Genomic DNA, 20,895 nt, shown 5'->3' on the forward strand with positions numbered 1-20,895 from the left:
GGACCCAATTAAACTAAAATGCTTCTGCACAGCAAAAGACATTATTAGCAGAGTAAACAGACAATCCATAGAGTGGGAGAAAATGTTTGCAAACTATGCTTTCAAGAAAGAACTAATATCCAGAATCTGCAAGAACTCAAACAAATCACCAAGAAAAAAAAAAAAAAAACAATTACGAATAATCCCACCAAATGTAGGCAAAGGACATAAATAGAAAATTTTTAAAAGAACATATGCAGATGGCCAACAAACATATAAAAAAAAGCTCAACATCACTAATTATCAGGGAAATGCAAATCAAAACTGCAATGAGATACCACCTTACTTCTGCAAGAATGGCCATAATCAAAAGCAAAATATAATACATGTTGGCATGGACGTGGTGCAAAGGGAACACTTTTAAACTGCTGGTGGGAACGTAAACTAGAATAACACTATGGAAAACAGTATGAAGACTTCTTAAAGAACTAAAACTAGATCTACCATTTGATCCAGCAATCTCACTATCGGGTATCTCCCCAGACAAAAAGAAGTCATTATATGAAAAAGACACATGCAAACACATGTTTACAGTAGCACAATTAATAACTGCAAAAATATGGAACCAGCCCAAATGTCCATCAATCAATAAGTGGTTAAAGAAAATGTGTATATATATATTCACCCTGGAATACTACTGAAATAATGACATTCATAGCAACCAGGATGGAGTTAGAGACCATTATTCTAAGTGAAGTAACTCAGGAATGAAAAAATCAAACATTGTATATTCTCACTTATAAGTGGAAGGTAAGCTATCAGGATGCAAGGGCATAAGAACGATATAATGGACTTTGGGTACTTGCGGGGAAGGGGGGAAGGGGAGTGAGGAATAAAAGACTGCACACTGGGAACAGTGAACACTGCTTGGGTGATGGGTACGCCAAAATCTCAGAAATCACCACTGAATAAATTTTCCATGCAACCAAACACCACCTGTTCCCCCAAAACTATTGAAATAAAAATAAAAAACAAACAAATAAATAAATAAATATAATATTAATAGCGATATTATTTTAATATTATTGATAAGGCTTCACAAGATAAGGTAACACAAGGTAACTTGAAGTTCTGAAATTGCAGTTTAATCTCATAGTAGCTTTATGTGTATGTATTTTTGATTTTCTCTTTTCCTCCTGGTAAGTTTGGTTGAAGAGATTACCCTTTGAGGAGGGAGACAGTGAAGTGGCAATGGGAGATAGAAGGTCAATCTTACATATTTTGCATTATCTCTCAAGAAAAATTCAATGTCTAATGTCTTTTTGCCAAGATATTCATATCAAATTGACATACTAGGTATAGTCAGAGAATAACACCCAGAAGCACAAAATCCATAAAAAATAGTCTTTCTGATATTTGACCTTGTGTGTCAAAATGTTGAAAAACTAGTTAGCTACCACTTTCCCCTTGAAACCGAACCTGAAACTTTCATTTGAAATGACAGTTGTCCTTAAAATAATTTAAGAATCTACACTGCAGCTCTTACTTTTTCTATTTCAAAGACAACTGTTTTTAAGTTTATACTTTTGCCAAGTAAAATTAAAGTTCAGAATGAGCCAATTTTAAGGCCATTTTAGGAATCTGAGAGACTTCTTTTTCTGGCATTGAAGGAGTTTACTAGTTCCAGTACACATTCCACATTTGTCATCCTGAGAGTATCACAAGTACTGCTACTGAATGATTGTATCATCTTGTGAAAATGAATCATGTCTCTAATTTAGAATTTAGATATGATGACCAAGTCTGTGAGAACAAAATTAGTTTACCTGTCAAGTGCAAAAAAAAAAAGAATACAGAAAGAAAAATGTTTAAAACCATCTTTTTTCTAGGATGAATGAGCTAGGCAAATAACTTTTTAACCCAAACTTATCATGTAAAAATTGTTATGGAGAGAACACAAGAATTCAATTAACTACTTGCTCCCTCAGAAGTTAATTGTTGTTAGTCCCATTGTCATGTCTTTTTAATGCCTGTTTTTCAATTCATTGCTTTTTAGACTTAGAAAGGGTATCTCAAAGACAGAGAATTCATTTGATATAAATCAGCTTATTTTTAGTCATTTTCCTATTTTCCTAAAATTTGTAAAGTCAAATTTTGAATACTAGAATAAGTATAAATTAGATGTAAGAATTATTTGTGAATTTCAAAAATACCTGCCCCCTCTTTCCCTCCAATATGGTTATTCTAAAATAAATTACAACTTTGGAATATTCCATTCTGATTCTTATCCTAATAATGGAAACCAATTGAGTCATATAGAGCTATAGTTTCTTAGTAAGGCAATTATTAAGAATGTAATATCTTGTGATATATAAGTTTTATTTTTGAGTAACTTCAAATATTTAGTCTCGTTTCACTTAAAAATACTTTTAAAAATCAAATTATATCGATAGCTATTTATTGAGTTCCTACTTTCTACAGTGCTCTGTGAAGGATGCTAGTATAAATAAAATTTTCAGAGTCATTTAAAATTATATGAAAGATTCTCTTTTTAGTATGTATGTCTAGACTTTTAAGGAGATAAAATCTTCATAAACAAATTTCTCACAAAAGAAAGCAATAAATATATAAGGTGACAGATATGTTTATTAGCTTGATTTAATCATTTCAAAATGTATACAAGTATCAAGGCATTACCTGTGTACTGTAAATATATACAATTTTTATTTGTCATTTATACCTGGATAAAGTTGGAGGGAAAACTACAGAGATTTCTCCTTTACAGAAAAGAGAAAATTAAAATGGGGGGAACTAAGAGGTATTTTTTTTTTTTTAGAGAGCTTTAAATATATTATAAAATCATAGATTTTGGAGGCAGGATAAAATCTCAAATTCTTAAGAGTATTTATTTAATTTTACTAGAACTATACATATTACATGCCTACTTTGAACAAATGCAAAGTTAACTGATAATCTAGCCATTTAATTTTAGCAACATAAATACGGCCACAGATTCAACCAGGTATTTTTGAATTGACTCTATGCCAACTCACAACTGAGTTCTAAGTATATTTTGCTTAAAATAATGAGAAACACATTTCTACGGTTCTAAATTTGGGACTTCTTTTTACTGACAGAAAAATTCTCAAGATATGAATGACTGTATTCCTAAATAGCTAACATGTGCTCTCTAGTTCATTTTGCTTAGGCTCAAACATTCATATTTACCATATCCTGCCTTGTATGTATTGACCTGCCATCCATAAAAAAGTGGATGCATTTGAAACAGGAATCATGATTCTTTACATTCAGCCTTCTGTAGTTTCTAACTCAGGGCTTTCAACCTAGTGCAATTTAAAAATATATATGGGAAGGAAAGGGAAAAAAGAGAGTAAGCTATATATCTGAGTTGTTGTTAAGTTGCTAACACTTGTTTTGTGTGTGTGTGTGTTTCTTCATATGTACTGATTCATTAGCTTCAGTTAAAATGACAAAATGCTCAATTAATCATTTATTTTAAAATATATAATTGCTGTCTCATGGTGTGATGACTCTATTTGCAATCAGTCCTACCCAGGAGTGGTAGAAAGAGTATTGACTTTGGCACAGAATTCTAACTCAGCGGCCTACTAAGTTTGTCACCTTGGCTGAGCTACCCAACCTCTTCAAGCCTCGGTAGCCTTCCTTGTAAAAAGGGGTTGCTAATACTTAGACTTCTGATTCATTGTGAAGAGAGAATATAATAGATTTTAGTATCTATGCTGCTTGCCTCTCACTAGGAATGTGATTGTGAGTAATTAATCTCTCTAATCCCTAGGTTCCCTGTCTATTCAACTAACATTTATTAAGTCACTCTACGAATATCACCAAGTATCTAGTAAGCTCCAGGAATGCACACATACACAAATATCCCTATTAAAGAAAATACAAGAAACTAGAGAGCACAAAGACAAAATGGGAACATTTTGTCTTCTACACTGAGAGTTAAGAGAAATGTCCTGGTGGAGAAGATATCTGAATGAGTCTTCAAATAGGAATAAATGTTAGCCAAATGAGCAAAGTTTGAGAGGGATTTCTAGATGAGAGAATAAAGGCATAAGGGTGTAAAACAGTATGGTTTGTATGCGAACACCCTAAGCAAGCTGCTATTTGATAGAGTTTAGAATATACAGAAAACGGGAGAAAAGTAAACTAGAAAATAAAAGAATAGGTCCAGGTCAGAGGGAGCTTAGATTTATTTTGTAGACACTCTGAAAGGTTTTAAGCAAGGACATAACATAGAATTCATTGGAGAAAGAAATCACTGTAGCTAAAGCGAGCAGAATCTATTTAAGAAGTGAGAGGTGGGCATTAGGAGGACAAAGGACAAGTTAGAAGGCTGTGGCATTCATCAAAGTGGAAATTATGCTCTGAATTATACTAATACCATTGTACAATTTATAGGAGCAGGTTTAAGAAACATTTAGGGCATAAAATAGATATGACTTAGTGATTTCTTTGTTGTGTGCAAAGAGAGAGAACCAGAGTGGATGTCTTGGTCTCTGGCAATTAATTGAAGTTCCAAATAAAAGAAAATAGCAAGTTTTGGAAAGGAGATAAATAATTATTTCAGTTGAGAACATATTGAATTTGAGATTGCAGTCAGACACCTACAGCAAGCAAATGGGTAACTGAGCTTAGAGAGATAAGACCTGAAGACAGACATTTGAGGTATCTATAAAATATTGCCTACCTTCCAAGATGATGCTAAGGATTAAATTAGCTAATGTGTATAAAGTGGCTAATGCTACACAGCACTGTAAATAAAATAAATCAGATGGCTTATTTAAGTACTTTACTCAAAAATGTAATTACCATTCCATCCTGCACATAATTATTGAACCAATCTCTGAATTTGAATAAAATCTGAAGTAAAAGTTACAACTTAACCTAATAGACTCTAAAACAATGCATTGAAGAAAGCTTAATAAGACTACTGTCAATCTTCCAGTTATTTCTTCTCTAATCACTAAACTATTAAGGAGTTGGCTTAATGGTCCATCCTCCTGTAACTATAACTGAACAGTTCCTGCCGTGTTGCCTCTTTTGTTACATGCCTCCTGGTAAAAAGAATCCTGTCTTAGATCCTGTAAAATCTGTCTTAACATAAAGTCTCTGACTTAGAATAAATTCACCAATATAAAAGTGAAATAATATAACAGAATGTATTAATTCAATTTTCAATTTCAACTAAGGTATCCAAGTCCTGACAACCTGAGGATAATGGAAAAGATGAAAGAAGATGGAAAAAGTGATAATTTTTCCTACTCTCATCCCAGTTTTTTCAAAGCTTCTTCCCCAAATTATAGAAAGTGATCACCTACCAACATAGATAGAATAATAGATGTTCCTTTAAACCACTTTTAGGTGACTCTACATCTAATCTTTCCAATTTTCCCTTGTACGCAATCAAAAAGACTTACAGTTGATGCTAATTCCTAACTATGGATATCTAAAAATAAATTAAGGCAATGGCATTGCCAAGTTTTGACTTGATTATTTTTTAAAATTCCTTTTTGTTATGTTTAAAACTTAAATTGGATCAGCTGGACATCACACACGGTAGAGAGCTAAACTTATTCATTGCCATTTTCTAATTATAGAGATCATTAGATCATAGACTGTGGAGTGGTTGTGGGTTGATAATGGATCATGAATCCTTTCCGAGATGTGAAGAAGTCTTGTCCTTCATGGATGAGGATGATTGAATTAGTTCTTAATATCAAGTAGAATAATCTGTCTATACTTACTTTCTTATGGTCAAATTACTCCTAAAAATAAGGTAGTGTGTGGCACTATGTTTGCTGGTCTGTATTTGCACATTTGCATTAGAAAAAAACCCTTCCCTGTGATTGATAAAAATCCTCACATACATACTGCTGGTTTTCTAGGTATAAAGTATGATGTAATCCTAGCTTCAAAGCATTAAGGTCATAATTCTATAGTGAATAACGTTGGATGATTACCTATTAGAGCAATATTTTCTAAACTGATGAATTAATGGACAATATATTTTCAAAACATATCACACTTTAATTTTCCTACTGCTTATACAGTTCCACAGAACTGTTTATGATCCTTAGTTCTGTCAGAAAGAAAAGGAAACAGAAGTAATTTTCCTTGTAATGAAATGGATGTAATGCTCCTTGAGAAGAGTAAGTGTCTTTTGAAATGCCCTTTTCTGCACTGATAGAAAGGAGAAGCTATCACAGGACTCAGTTGGCTATTTCCTTCTTGTGTTGCAATTGAAAATAAGTCATGAGAAAAGAAGTAATGAGTTTCCTTTACAGTTGAAGGAATGTAATTTACAAGTTAAGAATTTATTGACTATAAAATTTGGGAAACTTTCGGAACCTAGGAAGTGGTAATACATCCCCACCTGAAATGGTTAAAGAAAGAAAAATTTCCAAAGCCAGAAGAAAACCTTCTAACAATTCTCAAAGCCACTCAAGCTATGCAATCTTCTAATATTTTATTCACTAAGCATTCAGTCAGTTCCAACTAGGGTATCACTCACCTAGTTCACCAGCAAGTTTTAATGACACACAGTCAACCAAGATTTGTATGTTCTTTTTTCTTTTAGATTTTGATTAAAATAAAACATTCTCTTTTTTACCTTCCTATAGTTTTCCATGAGGCATAATCATACCTCTCCCAGCCTGTAACCAGTATTGTCTTCTTAAGAATGAGGATTTGTGAAATATCCACAGCTCCATCTTGCCCAACATTTAGTGTATGGTGACAATATCCATTAAAGTCCCATATCTTTAAGAGAAAAATTAAAACCACATTTGAGACAGGAAGGTAAACTTTTGTGTTTATATTCTGAACTAGGATTAATTCATTTAGGATATGTAATCATTAAAGAAAATCAACTCATCATTGAATTTTGCCACTATATTACTCTAGTAATATTGTGAAATATCTACTTGGTTTTCATCCTCATTTCTCGGCACAATAACTTTTAAAGCCCTCAAACTCTTTCTCTAATGATAAGATAGTATTTAGTATGCTAATGATATGACTCCAGGCTGGGGATCCCCTAAATAGCTTCAGGGTGGGGGCCAGTCTCAAGAAACACCAAGCCCCACCCCAATATCCTTAGGGAGCAGAGAGGAGTTTAAAGTTGAGTTCATCTCCAGTGGTCAGTGATGGAATCAATCATGCCTGTGTAATGAAGCCTCCATAAAAACCCAAAAGTATGGGAGTTGAAGAGATTCTAGACAGCTGAACATATGTGGAGGTTGCTGGTGGGTGAAAAGCCCAGTATTGAAGAGCTGTGTCCACATGCCTTGCATTATGCATCTCTTCCATCTGTCTGTTCATCTGTATCCTTTGTAATATCATTTATAATTAATGAATACATGTAAGTCAAGTGTTTCCCCGAGTTCTGTAAGCCACTCTTGCAAATTAATCGGATCCAAGGAGAGGGTCACAAGAATGCTGATTTACAGCCCATCAGTCAGAATCACAAGTTACAACCTATGCTTGTGACTGGCATCTAAAGAAAGAAGCAGACTTGTGGGACTGAGCCCTCAACCTACAGGATCTGACTCTATCTCCAAGTAGCTAGTGTCAGAATAGAATTGAATTTGAGGACACCCAACTGGCGTCCTCTGGAAAATCTACCACAGAATTGATGTATGGGAAAAATCCCTACACATATTTTGGTGACCAGAGGTGTGTATTGTATTCAGTGTGACGGTAGGAGAAACTGGCTTTTTTTTCCTATATAAAGTCATGCATCACTTAATAACAGGATACATTCTGAGAAATGCATCATTGGGTGATTTTATCATTGTGCCAATATCATACAGTGTACTTATGCAAACCTGAATGGTACAGTCTACTACACACCCAGACTACATGGTATAGTCTATTGCTCCTAGGCTAAAAAACTGTACAGCATGTTACTGTACTGAATACTGTCAACAATTGTAACACAATGATAAGTATTACTGTACTGAATACTGTCAACAATTGTAACACAATGGCAAGTATTTGTGTATCTAAACACAGAAAAGGTACAGTAGAAATATGGTATTATAATCTTAAGGGACCACCATCATACATGCAGTCTGTTCTTAACTGAAATGTTGTTAGAGAGTTCATGACTGTACATATTTTAGACTCTACTTGTAACTCTATCAATCTATTCCAATAATAGTTCTTCAAATACTATAAGTTAATATGTATTCTAAATGGAGACACACTATAAAATCATGAAGAAAACCATTGTGGAATCTGTTGACATCCTGCAGTTTTCACTGTGTCTAAATTTCTGCTTCCTCATCTGTGACACAGGAACTTTACTCTTCAGGGATGCTTGGAGGATTAAACAGCTGATACAGAACCTGAAACAGTCATCATTTATTAGATTTCTCATCCTCTACCAATAAAACCTCCTGTTGATAGTGGGTGCCAGACCCAGTCCTCAAGAGGAGGCAAGCAGTTCCGGTTTACCTACTGAAGCAGTGGAGTGAAAACTTAAGCCCAATAGGCATACTTTAAGGAGAGCATCATTAGATTAGTAGCAGTTTAAACTAAGCTCTACTATGAAACCTTGTTGGCACATCATGCACAGAGGTCACATTGGCACTATCAAAATTAAAATGCAGGCCAGGCACTGTGGCTCATGCCTGTAATCACAGCACTTTGGGAGGCTGAGGCAGGCAGATCACCTGAGGTCAGGAGTTTGAGATCAGCCTGGCCAACATGGTGAAACCCTGTCTCCATTAAAATTACAAAAATTAGGTGGGGCCAGGCACAGCGGCTCACATCTGTAATCCCAACACTTTGGGAGGTGGAGGCGGGCGGATCACAAGGTCAGGAGCTTGAGACCATCCTGGACAATATGGTGAAACCCCTTATCTATTAAAAACACAAAAATTAGCCAGGCATGGTGGCATGCGCCTGTAGTCCCAGCTCCTCAAGAGGCTGAGGCAAGAGAATAGCTTGAACCCAGAAGGCAGAGGTTGCAGTGAGCTGAGATTGTGCCACTGTACTCCAGCCTGAGCGACAGAGTAAGACTCCATCTCAAAAAAAAAAAAAAAAAAAATGCTGAACATGTTGGTGCACACCTATAAACTCAGCTACTCAGGAGGCTAAGAGAGGAGAATCACCTGAACCTGAGAGGCAGCAGTTGCAGTGAGCCAGGATCGTCCCACTGCACTCCAGCCTGGGCAACAGAGCAAGACTCTGTCTCAGAAAATAATAATTATTATTAAAAGGCATATATCCTTTTAAAATTTAGCTTCTAAAAAATCATGCCACAGATGATTAAAAATTGGCTTAAATTTTGGCTTAAAAGTTCAGCTTCTAGAAAAATCATCCACATATACATTCATATATGTAAAATGACATCTTTTCAAGCATATTCTTGCAGCATTGTTAAAAAGCAAAAGATCTGAATCAATGTAATTGCTCACTAGTAAGTAAGAAAATAGAACAATCAGAATAAGGACTGTCTATGCAGTAGCATATAATGTAGCCGTAAAGAAGAATGAGTCATCTCCATTTTTCCATTTTCCTAGACTCTGCCAAAACTCAACCACCTATGGAAGCTTGAGCAAGTTGCCTTAACTCTTTGGGCTTGTTTCCTCGTTTGTAAAATCAGGATGATAAGAGTACCAACCTTGTAGATATACATATATGTGTCTGTGGAGTGCTTAGAATAGTGCCTGGTTCATAGTAAGCATGGAATAAATATTAGCTAACATTATTATTATTGTATCCATTTATATGAGTCAATATCCAAGACAGAAAAATGCAAATGCAGAACAGCATGTATAGTAGGCTGCCATCAAGAAACAAATGGCCAGGCACAGTGGCACGTGTTTGTAATCCCAGCTACTCAGGAGGAGGCTGAGACACTAGGATCACTTGAACCCAGGGGTTTGAGACCTACCCAGGAAACATAGACCCTGTCTCTAAAAACAAACAAACAAGAATTACTGACTGAAAATAAATAAACAAATGGTGCTTATGGCCAGAAGGATGCACAAGAAAACAGTAACAGTGGTAGCCTCAGAGAAGGAGCTGGAAACAGCAATGATATATTTTCACTATACATCCATTCTATATTTCAAAAATTTTATTATATGCACACATTAATTATTCAAAACATTAATTAATTTAAAAATAGACCATTCAAAGCCATGATGAATAAGTTAATAATTTTAAGTCTTTGATTACATAGGTACTGAATTTGGATTCTAAATTATAAATTAGATTGGAAAATATCATTCATTCTTGTTTCTTCGTAGAATACGGCCATAGCAACTCAAACCTGATTTATATGTCCTACACAGAAGTTGCCAGACTTCAGAATTCTGTTGTGCTCTTGTGATAAAGATAAATGCACCCTCAGAAGCAGTTATTATACTACTAAATTCACATTAACTTCTAAGATGTCAAAGCTTCAGTTGAGACTTGAGGCACACACATACTCTTCATCCATGTCACTATGTTTTCCTCTAAACATAGCTCTTACCAAGTCCACCTTAAATAATTTCCACAAGTAGGTATTGCAAAGATCTGAATGTCCCCAGGTCCTACTAAGTCCCTTAGCTGGGATTATTTTAGCAACATCTACAAGGTAAGCCTTACCCTAGATTCTATACCCAGTTACTTTCCAAGATAGAGTTAAATAGAACCTAATCCATTCACTCCAATGTTCAATTCATTCTCACACCCCAGGACTGGTAAGTGAGATATTGGCTTTTCCTATTTGCCTGAACCACTGTCTAATACTCCAATTCCAGTTATTTCTCTTTTATTTCACCTCAATTATTGGGATTATGGTTGTCCTGGTACCTTCACACATCTTATCAGCTCTCCTGTAAACTAGATTACTTTACTTAAACCCAAATCTCCAGTCCATACCTCATTGCATTAACCTTCTCATAGGCCAACTTCTACCAATTTCCAGAAATTCCCTTTTCAACCCACCATAGCACCTTCCTCACACTAATGATTGCCAGCCTGTAATCCCACTGAATACTTAAACTTCTAGGATGTTCTACCTATATATCTAGGTAGCTTTCCATCACCCTCCCCTACAGCTTAACTGAGTGCATCATACACTACACCATGGAAGGTAGTCTAATACCCAGTTATAGCAGGTTTGAGAAACATTCAAAGTTTATTCAGGAAATTACCTTCTATTGCCTCATAGTGGCACAAGCCATTTCCAATTAAAGACTCGTTACTCTTGGGGCTGAGGGGAGCAGAGAAGATTCACTAGTGGGCATGACTTCAGATATCAAGTAACTAGTTTTTCATGAAAAGTTGATAATTTTGCAAAAGAAATTAGCATATTCCTCCCAGAAGAAACAAATGATAAATATAGAATAAGAAACTTACAAGCATGAAATCATGTTAGTTTAGAATGGATAAGATTATGATTATTCTTTCTACTATCTGAATTTCACATAACAAAAATTAAAATTACAAAATAGTTTACTTTTAAATATTTATTTCTTGAAAAATTTGCATCTATGACATTTTTTAAAGTTTACTTAAGTGGTCCTGATTTCTCATTTAATCAACTTTAAAAAGGGAAAACTACAGACATTAGCCGAAGCACATGAAATTATCCAGGCATCGTATTCCCCAAAGTAGTCCCCTATTCACTACAATGAAAAAGAGGCTTTCTGAAATGAGTAAGCCAAGTTATATTTTCATTCTAAATAGTTTATTCAGAAAAATTATTTATTCATTTTTCCACAGAGGTTTATTTTCCTAGCAGTGTTGTTATTAGATGGTTGGAATTTTCTTGCTCTTATCATGTCTCATTTCTCTTCTTACAATGCCAAAAAGGCAAAAATGAGAATATCTATAGCCATGTCTTCTGGCATAGTATTTTAATCTCCTCATATCTGGATAGAAAAGCATCATTGTGTTCGCACCTTTACAGTTCCATCTGTGCTGCCAGTCAAAAGCCGAGTCTCATTTGCATCAAGGGCCATGGTGCTGATTTCTGCGTTGCCATGGCAACCAGTAAACTGTTTGATTTTCTGCCCAGTGTCTATCATCCAGAAGGAAACAGTAGACCCTGTATCAGAGCTGATTACCTAAGAGAAAATACCATTTTAAAGAAATTAAATATAGTCTCAGAATCAACCATTTATATTTCAATAAAGATATCCAGCCTGTGCATTTCTAGTCCGAAGATCGCCCAATAGTCAGAGACATTTTTGTAATGGACTTTCTTTCTGTTAAGCCGATAACATTTCAATTTCGACTAGACCTGAGGTAATGAAGTCGTGATCCTCTTTATCAGAGGAGATAGGAATCTGCTTTCCCTACTCACCATTCAGCTTTAGTGTCTAGAGGCCATTTCAAAATCAAATTCTGAAAATAAACTTACGAACTTTTCTCATTTAGATGAGAAAGCTGATTTTACTAGTCATGGTGCTCTGACACTATTTACTATATGAAAAGAAACATTTCACAATACAGCAGCTTTCATTTAGCATTCAGAAAAGAAGCTCTATCAGCCATTATGGAAAATGTTAATTTCAACGAATTACTAGAACTATGCTTTTAATGCCATTAGTCCTTTGCTTTCTTTTTTCCCAAACTACTGTGTATATTTTTATAGCTACATGCAATTACTGATAGGTCACGAAAACAAACGAGCACAGGTTAAATATAAATCTACATGCACACTTTGAGAGGAAGGCAACAAGACAAATGCTAGAAGGGAAAGGATTATATACAGCAGTTCAAAAATGAGAAATTTTATGGTGGCAAGTGGACTGCTAATTTCAGTTCAAGATATTTAAGAGATTCATAGGTTAAAACCACCTGGCTAATATGACTTTGAAAACCAAAATAATGAAAGAAAAATAATAAGCACATAAATGCATAGCTAGGAAGTTGTCTAAAGCAATATGTAGATTTTACCCAGCACTTTGGGAGGGCGAGACGGGCGGATCACTAGGTCAGAGATCGAGACCATCCTGGCTAACATGGTGAAATCCCGTCTCTACTAAAAAATACAAAAAACTAGCCGGGCCAGGTGGCAGGCGCCCGTAGTCCCAGCTACTGGGGAGGCTGAGGCAGGAGAATGGCGTAAACCCGGGAGGCGGAGCTTGCAGTGAGCTGAGATCCGGCCACTGCACTCCAGCCTGGGCGACAGAGCAAGACTCTGTCTCAAAAAAAAAAGAAAGAAAGCTTAAAGCATTTCTTTTTCTGTTTAGGTATTGATTACCATTGTATAAATGTAAATGTATTAATTATATGTTAAATTTAAATGCTGCATTTTCATAATCAAATGGGCTGAAGTTTATCAAATGTATATTCAGGACTGGCCATCATGCATGCATGCATTCATTCATTCATTCTACAGCCACTTGCATAACATCCAGGCTCCATAATGGCAATGGAATTTCACTGGCAAAATCCTCCTATCAAGGAGTCCATTGTCTATAGTCTACACCTGTACGTTAAAACCACCTGGAGAACTTTAAGAAACATCACTGCATACCAGACCAGAAACTCTTATTCAATTGGCCAAGGAAATTGATTTTTACAGAGCATCACAGGTGATTTAAATTTACAGGCTGACCTATGACCCGCTGGTCTAGATGAAGAAACAGGCAAGAAACAGATAAATGCTAAACAATGTTTCAATTCAGAGGTATCACCTTTGGGTGCTGTGGAAGCACGGAGTGGAAAACGTGAAGTCCACTTGCTGGAGTGGGGGATTGCGTTAGGGAGTGGAGGAGCAAGGGGCAAGTCAGGATTCACAGAGAAGGTGATAACTGATCTGGGATTGAAGATGGAGACATGTATTTATTATGAGATGTACCCCCAAGCCCTTTCACTTGTAATCTCATTGGGTCTTTACAAAAACTCTGTGAAATAATGTTACCACCATTATTTTACCAATGATGAAATTGAGTTTGTAATTAGCTAACAATGTCCCCAAACTTACAGATTTGAATCCTAGACATAGAGAGCCACATCATAAGGTCTTCCTCTATTCCAGCACAGTATTCCAGATAACTAACAGTTCAATTAGGAAAGCACTTGGAGAATATTCCAAGAATGAGAAACAACACAAAGCTTCATAGAGCCCGAGTTCAGAGTATTTGAAGTGGCAAATATGGTGGGATTTCAAACGAGGAGGCAAGCTGAAGATGGAACCTTAGAAATCTCTGGTAAGCAGCTCCAGAGAATACTGAGTAATGTATAAAGTCAGTTTTACTGGGAGAGGGCCCACAGCTTTCATCAATTATCATTGGGGGCCAATGATTAATCTAAAAGGCTAAAAACATTATTATTGTTCTTAATAAGGCAAAGAGTCATATAGTACTTTTTGTTAGTTGGCTTGTAAAGATACTTCTTGCAACAATGTGGAGAATAAACTGGGGTTTGGGGAAGACCATTTGGAGGCTGCTTAAGAGTACAGGTAAGAGATTCTCAACAGAGTAGTTCTGGGGTACAAAGGAGGGGAACAATTAAAAGAAAGGGCCATGATTTAGCAACATTTGTATCTCAACAAAGAAATTAGCCAGGCACGGTGGCTCATACCTGTAATCCCAGCACTTTGGGAGGCCGAGGTGGGTGGATCACAAGGTCAGGAGTTCGAGACCAGCCTAACCCACATGGTGAAACCCCCATCTCTACTAAAAATACAAAAATTAGCCGGACGTAGTGATGCATACCTGTAATCCCAGCTACTCAGGAGGCTGAGGCAGGAGAATTGCTTGAACCCAGGAGGTGGAGGTTGCAGTGAGCCAAGATCGCACCACTGCACTCCATCCTGGGTGACAAAGCAAAACTCCATCTCAAAACAAAAAACAAACAAACAAAAAAAAACAAAGAACTGATAATGAGCATATGATCCTTTTAGCCCTTTTTTTTCTGAAATTACAACTTTAATGAGACAATTTTTTAAACGAAGTAAACCTGTATTTATGCTACACATTTTCTCTCACTGAAATCAAAAGTACCTTAAATATTTAATTACCATTGTTAAATTACTGTGTAATTTCTAAGACCAAATGATCTGGATCTTTGAAATAATGTAACAACACATTAATTATCATCCCATGTCATTAACTGTTTCTATTTGATTGTGTTTGTGCACTATACACCGTGTTTAGGAGCACTGGATCTGGAGTCAGGATGCCTAAGTTTGAACGTCAGCTGCCTCACTAACTATTTTTCTTTTTTTTTTTTTTTTTTTTTTTTTTTTGAGACGGAGTCTTGCTCTGCCACCCAGGCTGGAGTGCAGTGGCCGGATCTCAGCTCACTGCAAGCTCCGCCTCCGGGTTTACGCCATTCTCCTGCCTCAGCCTCCCGAGTAGCTGGGACTACAGGCGCCCGCCTCGTCGCCCGGCTAGTTTTTTGTATTTTTAAGTAGAGACAGGGTTTCACCGCATTAGCCAGGATGGTCTCGATCTCCTGACCTCGTGATCCGCCCGTCTCGGCCTCCCAAAGTGCTGGGATTACAGGCTTGAGCCACAGCGCCCGGCCCTCACTAACTATTTTTCTACCTTGGACATTAAAGTCAAGCACATTACTTACCTTTATGCTTCAACTTCCTTATCTGTAAACCAGAGTTATTCATAGTAACTACTTCAAACCATTGTTATGAAGTTTAAACAAACTAATATTTTTAAAGCATTTACCACAGTGCATGGCATAGCCATATATAAGCCATAAAAGTTAAGCAGTGTTATTATGCCATCTAAGCTTTATTTACCTGACCTCTTAGGCTTGTATCACTGTGCATATCCAAATCAATTTAAGAAAAATAGTATCTTGCTTTCCTCCAACTATGACAGTGAATGTAGACAATTATATTTTAGAAACCAGATTTTAGATGCACATTGGAATTTTGAATTATACTTGTGAATTTCTCACAGAAGTGCTTAGGAAGTTGGATTACATTCATTAAAGATAAAATCATGAAAGTATAATTTGCCAAGCTTATGTGAAAATTTTGATAGTGGTGTTTTAAGAAAGGTTAAAGATTGTGAAGGATTTTATTATTTCTATTAAAAAGCATATTTTGGATTTGTTTGTTTTAATTATTTTAAATTGACACATAATAACTACATACTTATGGGGTACCGTGTGATATTTCAATACATGTACACAATGTATAATGATCAAACAGGGTAATTAGCATATCCATCACCCAAAACATTTACTATTTCTTTATGCTGAAGCATTCAAAATCCACTCTTCTAGCTGTTTGAAAATATACAATAAGTTGTTGTTAACTATAGTTACCTTATAGTGCTATAGAACACTAGAACTTATTCTTCTGATCTAGCTGTATTAAAAAGCATTTTCTGAGCAGCTATTATATGTTAGTCATTTCAGTACCAAAAGATGGTACTTTTTATTTCCCTAACAGAAATAAAAGAGCCATGTTCAAAGAAAAGACTTGATTACCTGCTCGGGGTGGGCATCACCCACATTACAAAGAATCTAATCATTCACCACTGTTATCTAATGTAGATATTCAATGAGGAATTAGTAATGTTCACTTTTTGCCATTTTATACTCTTTCCCCTGCCCACCTGACTGAGCCCCAACATACTATTCACCAGTTTTCATCACCTTTCTCTGCTCATTTAACAATTTCTCATGAAATCTAAATCAGTCATGACAACAGCATATAGCCAGTCTGATTTCATTTTATGGCAGTCTGCCTCACGGTGCAGTTTGCAGGAAAACAGTGTGTTGAAACTGACTCAAACATCCAACCAGTATTAACCAGAATCTCCTCTCACTATGACAATATTGGAATACAAGAATAACAATACAGGTGAAAAGGCATTCAAAGTTTAGTGAAAGAGGAGTACATTTAACATTACTTGGCAGATGAAGAAAATGGATTCACTTCATGACAATGGAAACTATGTTTGGCAAGTTGTTTTCATCAGCAATAAAGCCTAGGAATAAGTCCTGGCGTCACATTTCTATGCCACATTTTAATGATACCAAATCTCTTTAAGTTTGTAATTTATTTCTGATTATCTCTTATCAGGCTAGACCTCAGCTGATGAGGATGGGGCCCTGACACTCTGCAGAGTAAAAATGGTGCTAACAACCACTCTCCAAGGCACGTGAGCCTCCTCAGTGGATCGTTGTTCTGATGGAAACAGTCTCCCTTTCATGTACTTCAGTTAGTAACTGTTTAGGAATATGTGTCTCCATTTGGTTTCTCTCATCTGAAGCTGTCACAGCTAATCAGAAAATTCTAAGATATGTGAGGTTGTATTCATGTTACCTAATTGTCTTATTGCTATTCCAATAACAGTAGGCACTTTAGTTGTCTTTTATGTGGATTTCAAGTCCTAGGTCTAAGAAAAAAAAAAAAAAAAACAGGAACAAAAAATTACAGCAGCAAATGCCACGAGCTAACAGAGGGTTGAGATATTCGATTCCATCGCTGTTTATGATTTTATTTATTTTAGTTAGTGCTGTTTATGATCCTATAATATAAAATAGGTTACTTCCTTTATTTCCATTTTGTAGAAAATCTCTAGAAGTTACATTTCAGTGAATAGGGAGGTGAAGAGAATGATGATGTCTCAGAGTACAAATCTTTCAAATATTTTAGGGCAGCCATTCTTTATTTATAAATCTTGCTAATTGGATTTTGTCTCTTCTTAAATTAATTGGTAATTTGCTCTTTCAAATTCATTATTTGAGTGTATTGAATACCTGTAATATGCAAGGCCCTAGATCTAGAAACTAGTGATCCAGCAGTGAGTAAGTTCCGTTCTTACATTTTGTCCAGGGAGAGAGGCAACAAGATCAGGAAAAAAAGTATATCTATCTACACACACACACACACACACACACATCTACATATATGTAAAATGCATGTGCATATATGTAATATATGTGTGTGTGTATATATATATATACATGATGTTTGGTGGTAATAAAGGTTATAGAGGAAAATATGGCTGAGAAGGAAGCGGAGGGCTTTTGTTGTAGGTGCATAATTGGGGAATCTGGGAAGGTCTCCCTGAGGAATCATTTGTGGAAAGACATAACTGAGATGAAGAACTGAGACAACCAGATACTTGGGTGAAAAGAGTTGCAGACAAAGGAAACAGCAGTGCAAAGGCCCTGAGGCACAGTGTCCTTGGCACATTCAAAGAATAGCAAGGAAGCCATCAAGGCTTAAGCAGTGTGAGGGAAGGGAGGAGCCATTGCCTGCAGTTGGTGCACAGAGATTCAAAACAATCCAAAACTACCAAACTCCCATAAGAACTAGGGAACAAATTTTAAAAATGGAAAAAAAAAATAACTTTCCTCTTTTTGGCTAATATTAATTAAGCATTTACCCTTGCTTTATTTCATGTATCTTTATATATAAAATCACTTGTTCTTAACAAAAATTCTACAAGGGATGTATTATAATTAGAATTTTATAGATAAAAAAGCTGAAACTTAGAGGAATTGAATCACCCAGTCTGTGTAAAGTGCTGAGAACTCTGCCTGACTCTAAAACTCCACCAATTCTCTTATTCTAAAAATCTTCTAAAAACAGTTAAGATTGTGATGATGAGAGAGGCTGAGGAAAGGGTCCTCTCCTATACTGGTTTAGTGTAGCTTTATGGAGAGCATTTGACAACATTTGTCAAGATTACAGATGTAAATATTCCTTGCCCCAATACTTCTAACTATAGGAAATTATCCTATAGGTATTTTCTCATCAGTGCAGAGTTCTGAGCCCAAGGTAAAAAACTGCTACATTATTTGTAACAAAAACTGCTGGAACTAACCTAAATGCTTAAACAAAGTTTGGAATATGCATGCAATGGAATACTATGCAATTGTGAAAATGGACAAGGACACTCTTTAGGTAATGAGATAAAACTATCTTTAGGATGTATTGTTACGTATAAAAGCAATGTACAAAGTAGTTTGTCTGTACACATAAAATGCTCTCATTTTTGTAAAAAAAAAACCTATGAAATAATATATATTCTTAAATATTGAGTTATTAAATATTACATATCTATTTAAAAGAATAAGTTTACCCTGCAACAACACAGGGGTTAGAGATGCCTACCCCCCACACAGTTAAAAATTCATGTATAATGTTGATCCCCAAAAAACTTAAGTACTAATATTCCGCCATTGACCAGAAGCCTTACTGATAACATAAACAGTTGATTAATATACATTTTGTATGTTACATGTACTACATACGTATTCTTACAACAAAGGAAGCTAGAGAAAAGAAAATGTTATTAAGAAACTTATAAGAAAGAGGAAAGATACTTACTATTTATTGAGTGGAAGTCAATTATCATAAGGGTCTTCATTCGTGTCTTCACATTGAGAAGGCTGAGGAGGAGGAAGACGGAGGGTTGGACTTACTGTCTCAGGGGTGACAGAGACCAAAGAGGTAGAGGAAGTGGAAGGGGAGGCAGGAGGTCAGGAGCGGCAGGCACGCTTGGTGTAACTTCACAGAAATATCTTGTAATTTCTGTCTGACTTTTTGCTTTTTCTTTTCTCTAAAAATGTTTTCAAATAGTACCAATCCCTCTTCCAATACGTGCTTTAGTTTCAGTGCCTATATTGTAGAAAGGTCTATGCCATAAAATAAGTCAAAAGCAGTCTTGAATAATCAGAATGCTTCTGCCAGATTGCCTAACATCCATTATTGTCTACGTCCATTTGTTTTCTGGCACTGCTTCTTCTGTCTTCTGTCTCAGTCACTGGTTTGAAAGAACTCCTCTTCATCAAGTCATCTTCTGTTCATTCCTCTGATTTAGTATTTATCACATCTTGAATTTCCCCAAAATCCATATCTTAAAACCCTTCACCTCACCCCCATTCCCACCATTTTTGCCATGTTCACAATCTCTTTCATGATTTCCTTGACTGGCTCTGTTGTAGATCCTGTGAAGTCATGTGCAACATGTGGACACAGTTTTCTTCAGCAGGAATTTATTGTTTCGGGTGTGAGGGCTCTCATGACTTTTTCTATAGCAATGATGGCATCTTCAATGGTGTGACCCTGCCAGGCTTTCATGATGTTCTCTCTATTCTGATTCTTTTCCATAGCATTGACAGTCTTTTTCATAAAGTCCCAGTACCATGTGTAATGAGCCTTAAAGGTCCTCATGACCCCCCTTGTCTAGAGGTTGATTTAGAGATGTTGTGGTTGGGGGCAAGTAGATCACTTTGATGCCTTTAGTGTTGAAATCATGAGGTTCTGTGGGGCCAGGGGCATTGTTTAATATCAAAAGAACTTTAAAAAGCAGTCTCTTACTGGTAAGGTGCTTCCTGACTTCAAGTGCAAAGTACTGAAGGAACCAGTTCAGAAAAAGCATTCTCATTGTCCAGGTCTTCATGTTGTACAGCCAAAAGAATAGCAGCTGATGTTTGTCTTTTCCATTCTAGGCTCAGAGGTTAGCAGCTTTGTAGACAAGTGCTGTCCTAATCAAAAACCTGGCTGCATTTGCACAAAATAGCAGAGTTGGTCTATCCCTTCCTGCCTTAAATCCTGATGCTTGCTTCTCTTCCTTATTAGTAAACATCCTTTGTGGCATTTTTATTTCAGAATAAGGCATTTTCATCTGCTTAAAAATTTTATTCAGGCAGCAATCCTTTCTTCTCAATGATTTCCTTAATGGTGTCTGGAAACTCATTTGCTGCTTCTTGACTGGCAGAATCTGCTCCTCCTGTTATTTTGATATTTTTTATACCAAACTATTTTCTAAAGTTATCAAACTATCCTTTGCTGGAATCAAATTCTCCAGCTTTAGATATTTCACCTTTCTTTTGCTTTAAATTATTGTATAATAACTGCTCATTCTCTAATCATATTAGTCTATAGGAATGCCTTTCTTATAGCAACCTGCACCCACATAAGACCTATAA

At 36.0% G+C, this 20,895-nt stretch overlaps 1 protein-coding gene across 1 annotated transcript in view; it reads right to left on the minus strand.

The window, feature by feature from the left end:
* The window catches only part of WDR49 (WD repeat domain 49), a 188,911-nt gene that overhangs the window by 72,144 nt on the left and 95,872 nt on the right, over positions 1 to 20,895 (minus strand). The window contains exons 9-10 of the mRNA XM_033211625.1: positions 11,928 to 12,092; positions 6,635 to 6,783 (exon numbers count right to left, since the gene is read on the minus strand). Of these exons, the coding sequence (XP_033067516.1) occupies positions 6,635 to 6,783; positions 11,928 to 12,092 (314 nt within the window). The remainder of the gene's footprint in view (positions 1 to 6,634; positions 6,784 to 11,927; positions 12,093 to 20,895) is intronic.

Source organism: Trachypithecus francoisi, unplaced genomic scaffold, assembly GCF_009764315.1.
Source record: "Trachypithecus francoisi isolate TF-2019V2 unplaced genomic scaffold, Tfra_2.0 Lachesis_group0, whole genome shotgun sequence".
In the NCBI taxonomy this organism is placed as follows: domain Eukaryota; kingdom Metazoa; phylum Chordata; class Mammalia; order Primates; family Cercopithecidae; genus Trachypithecus; species Trachypithecus francoisi.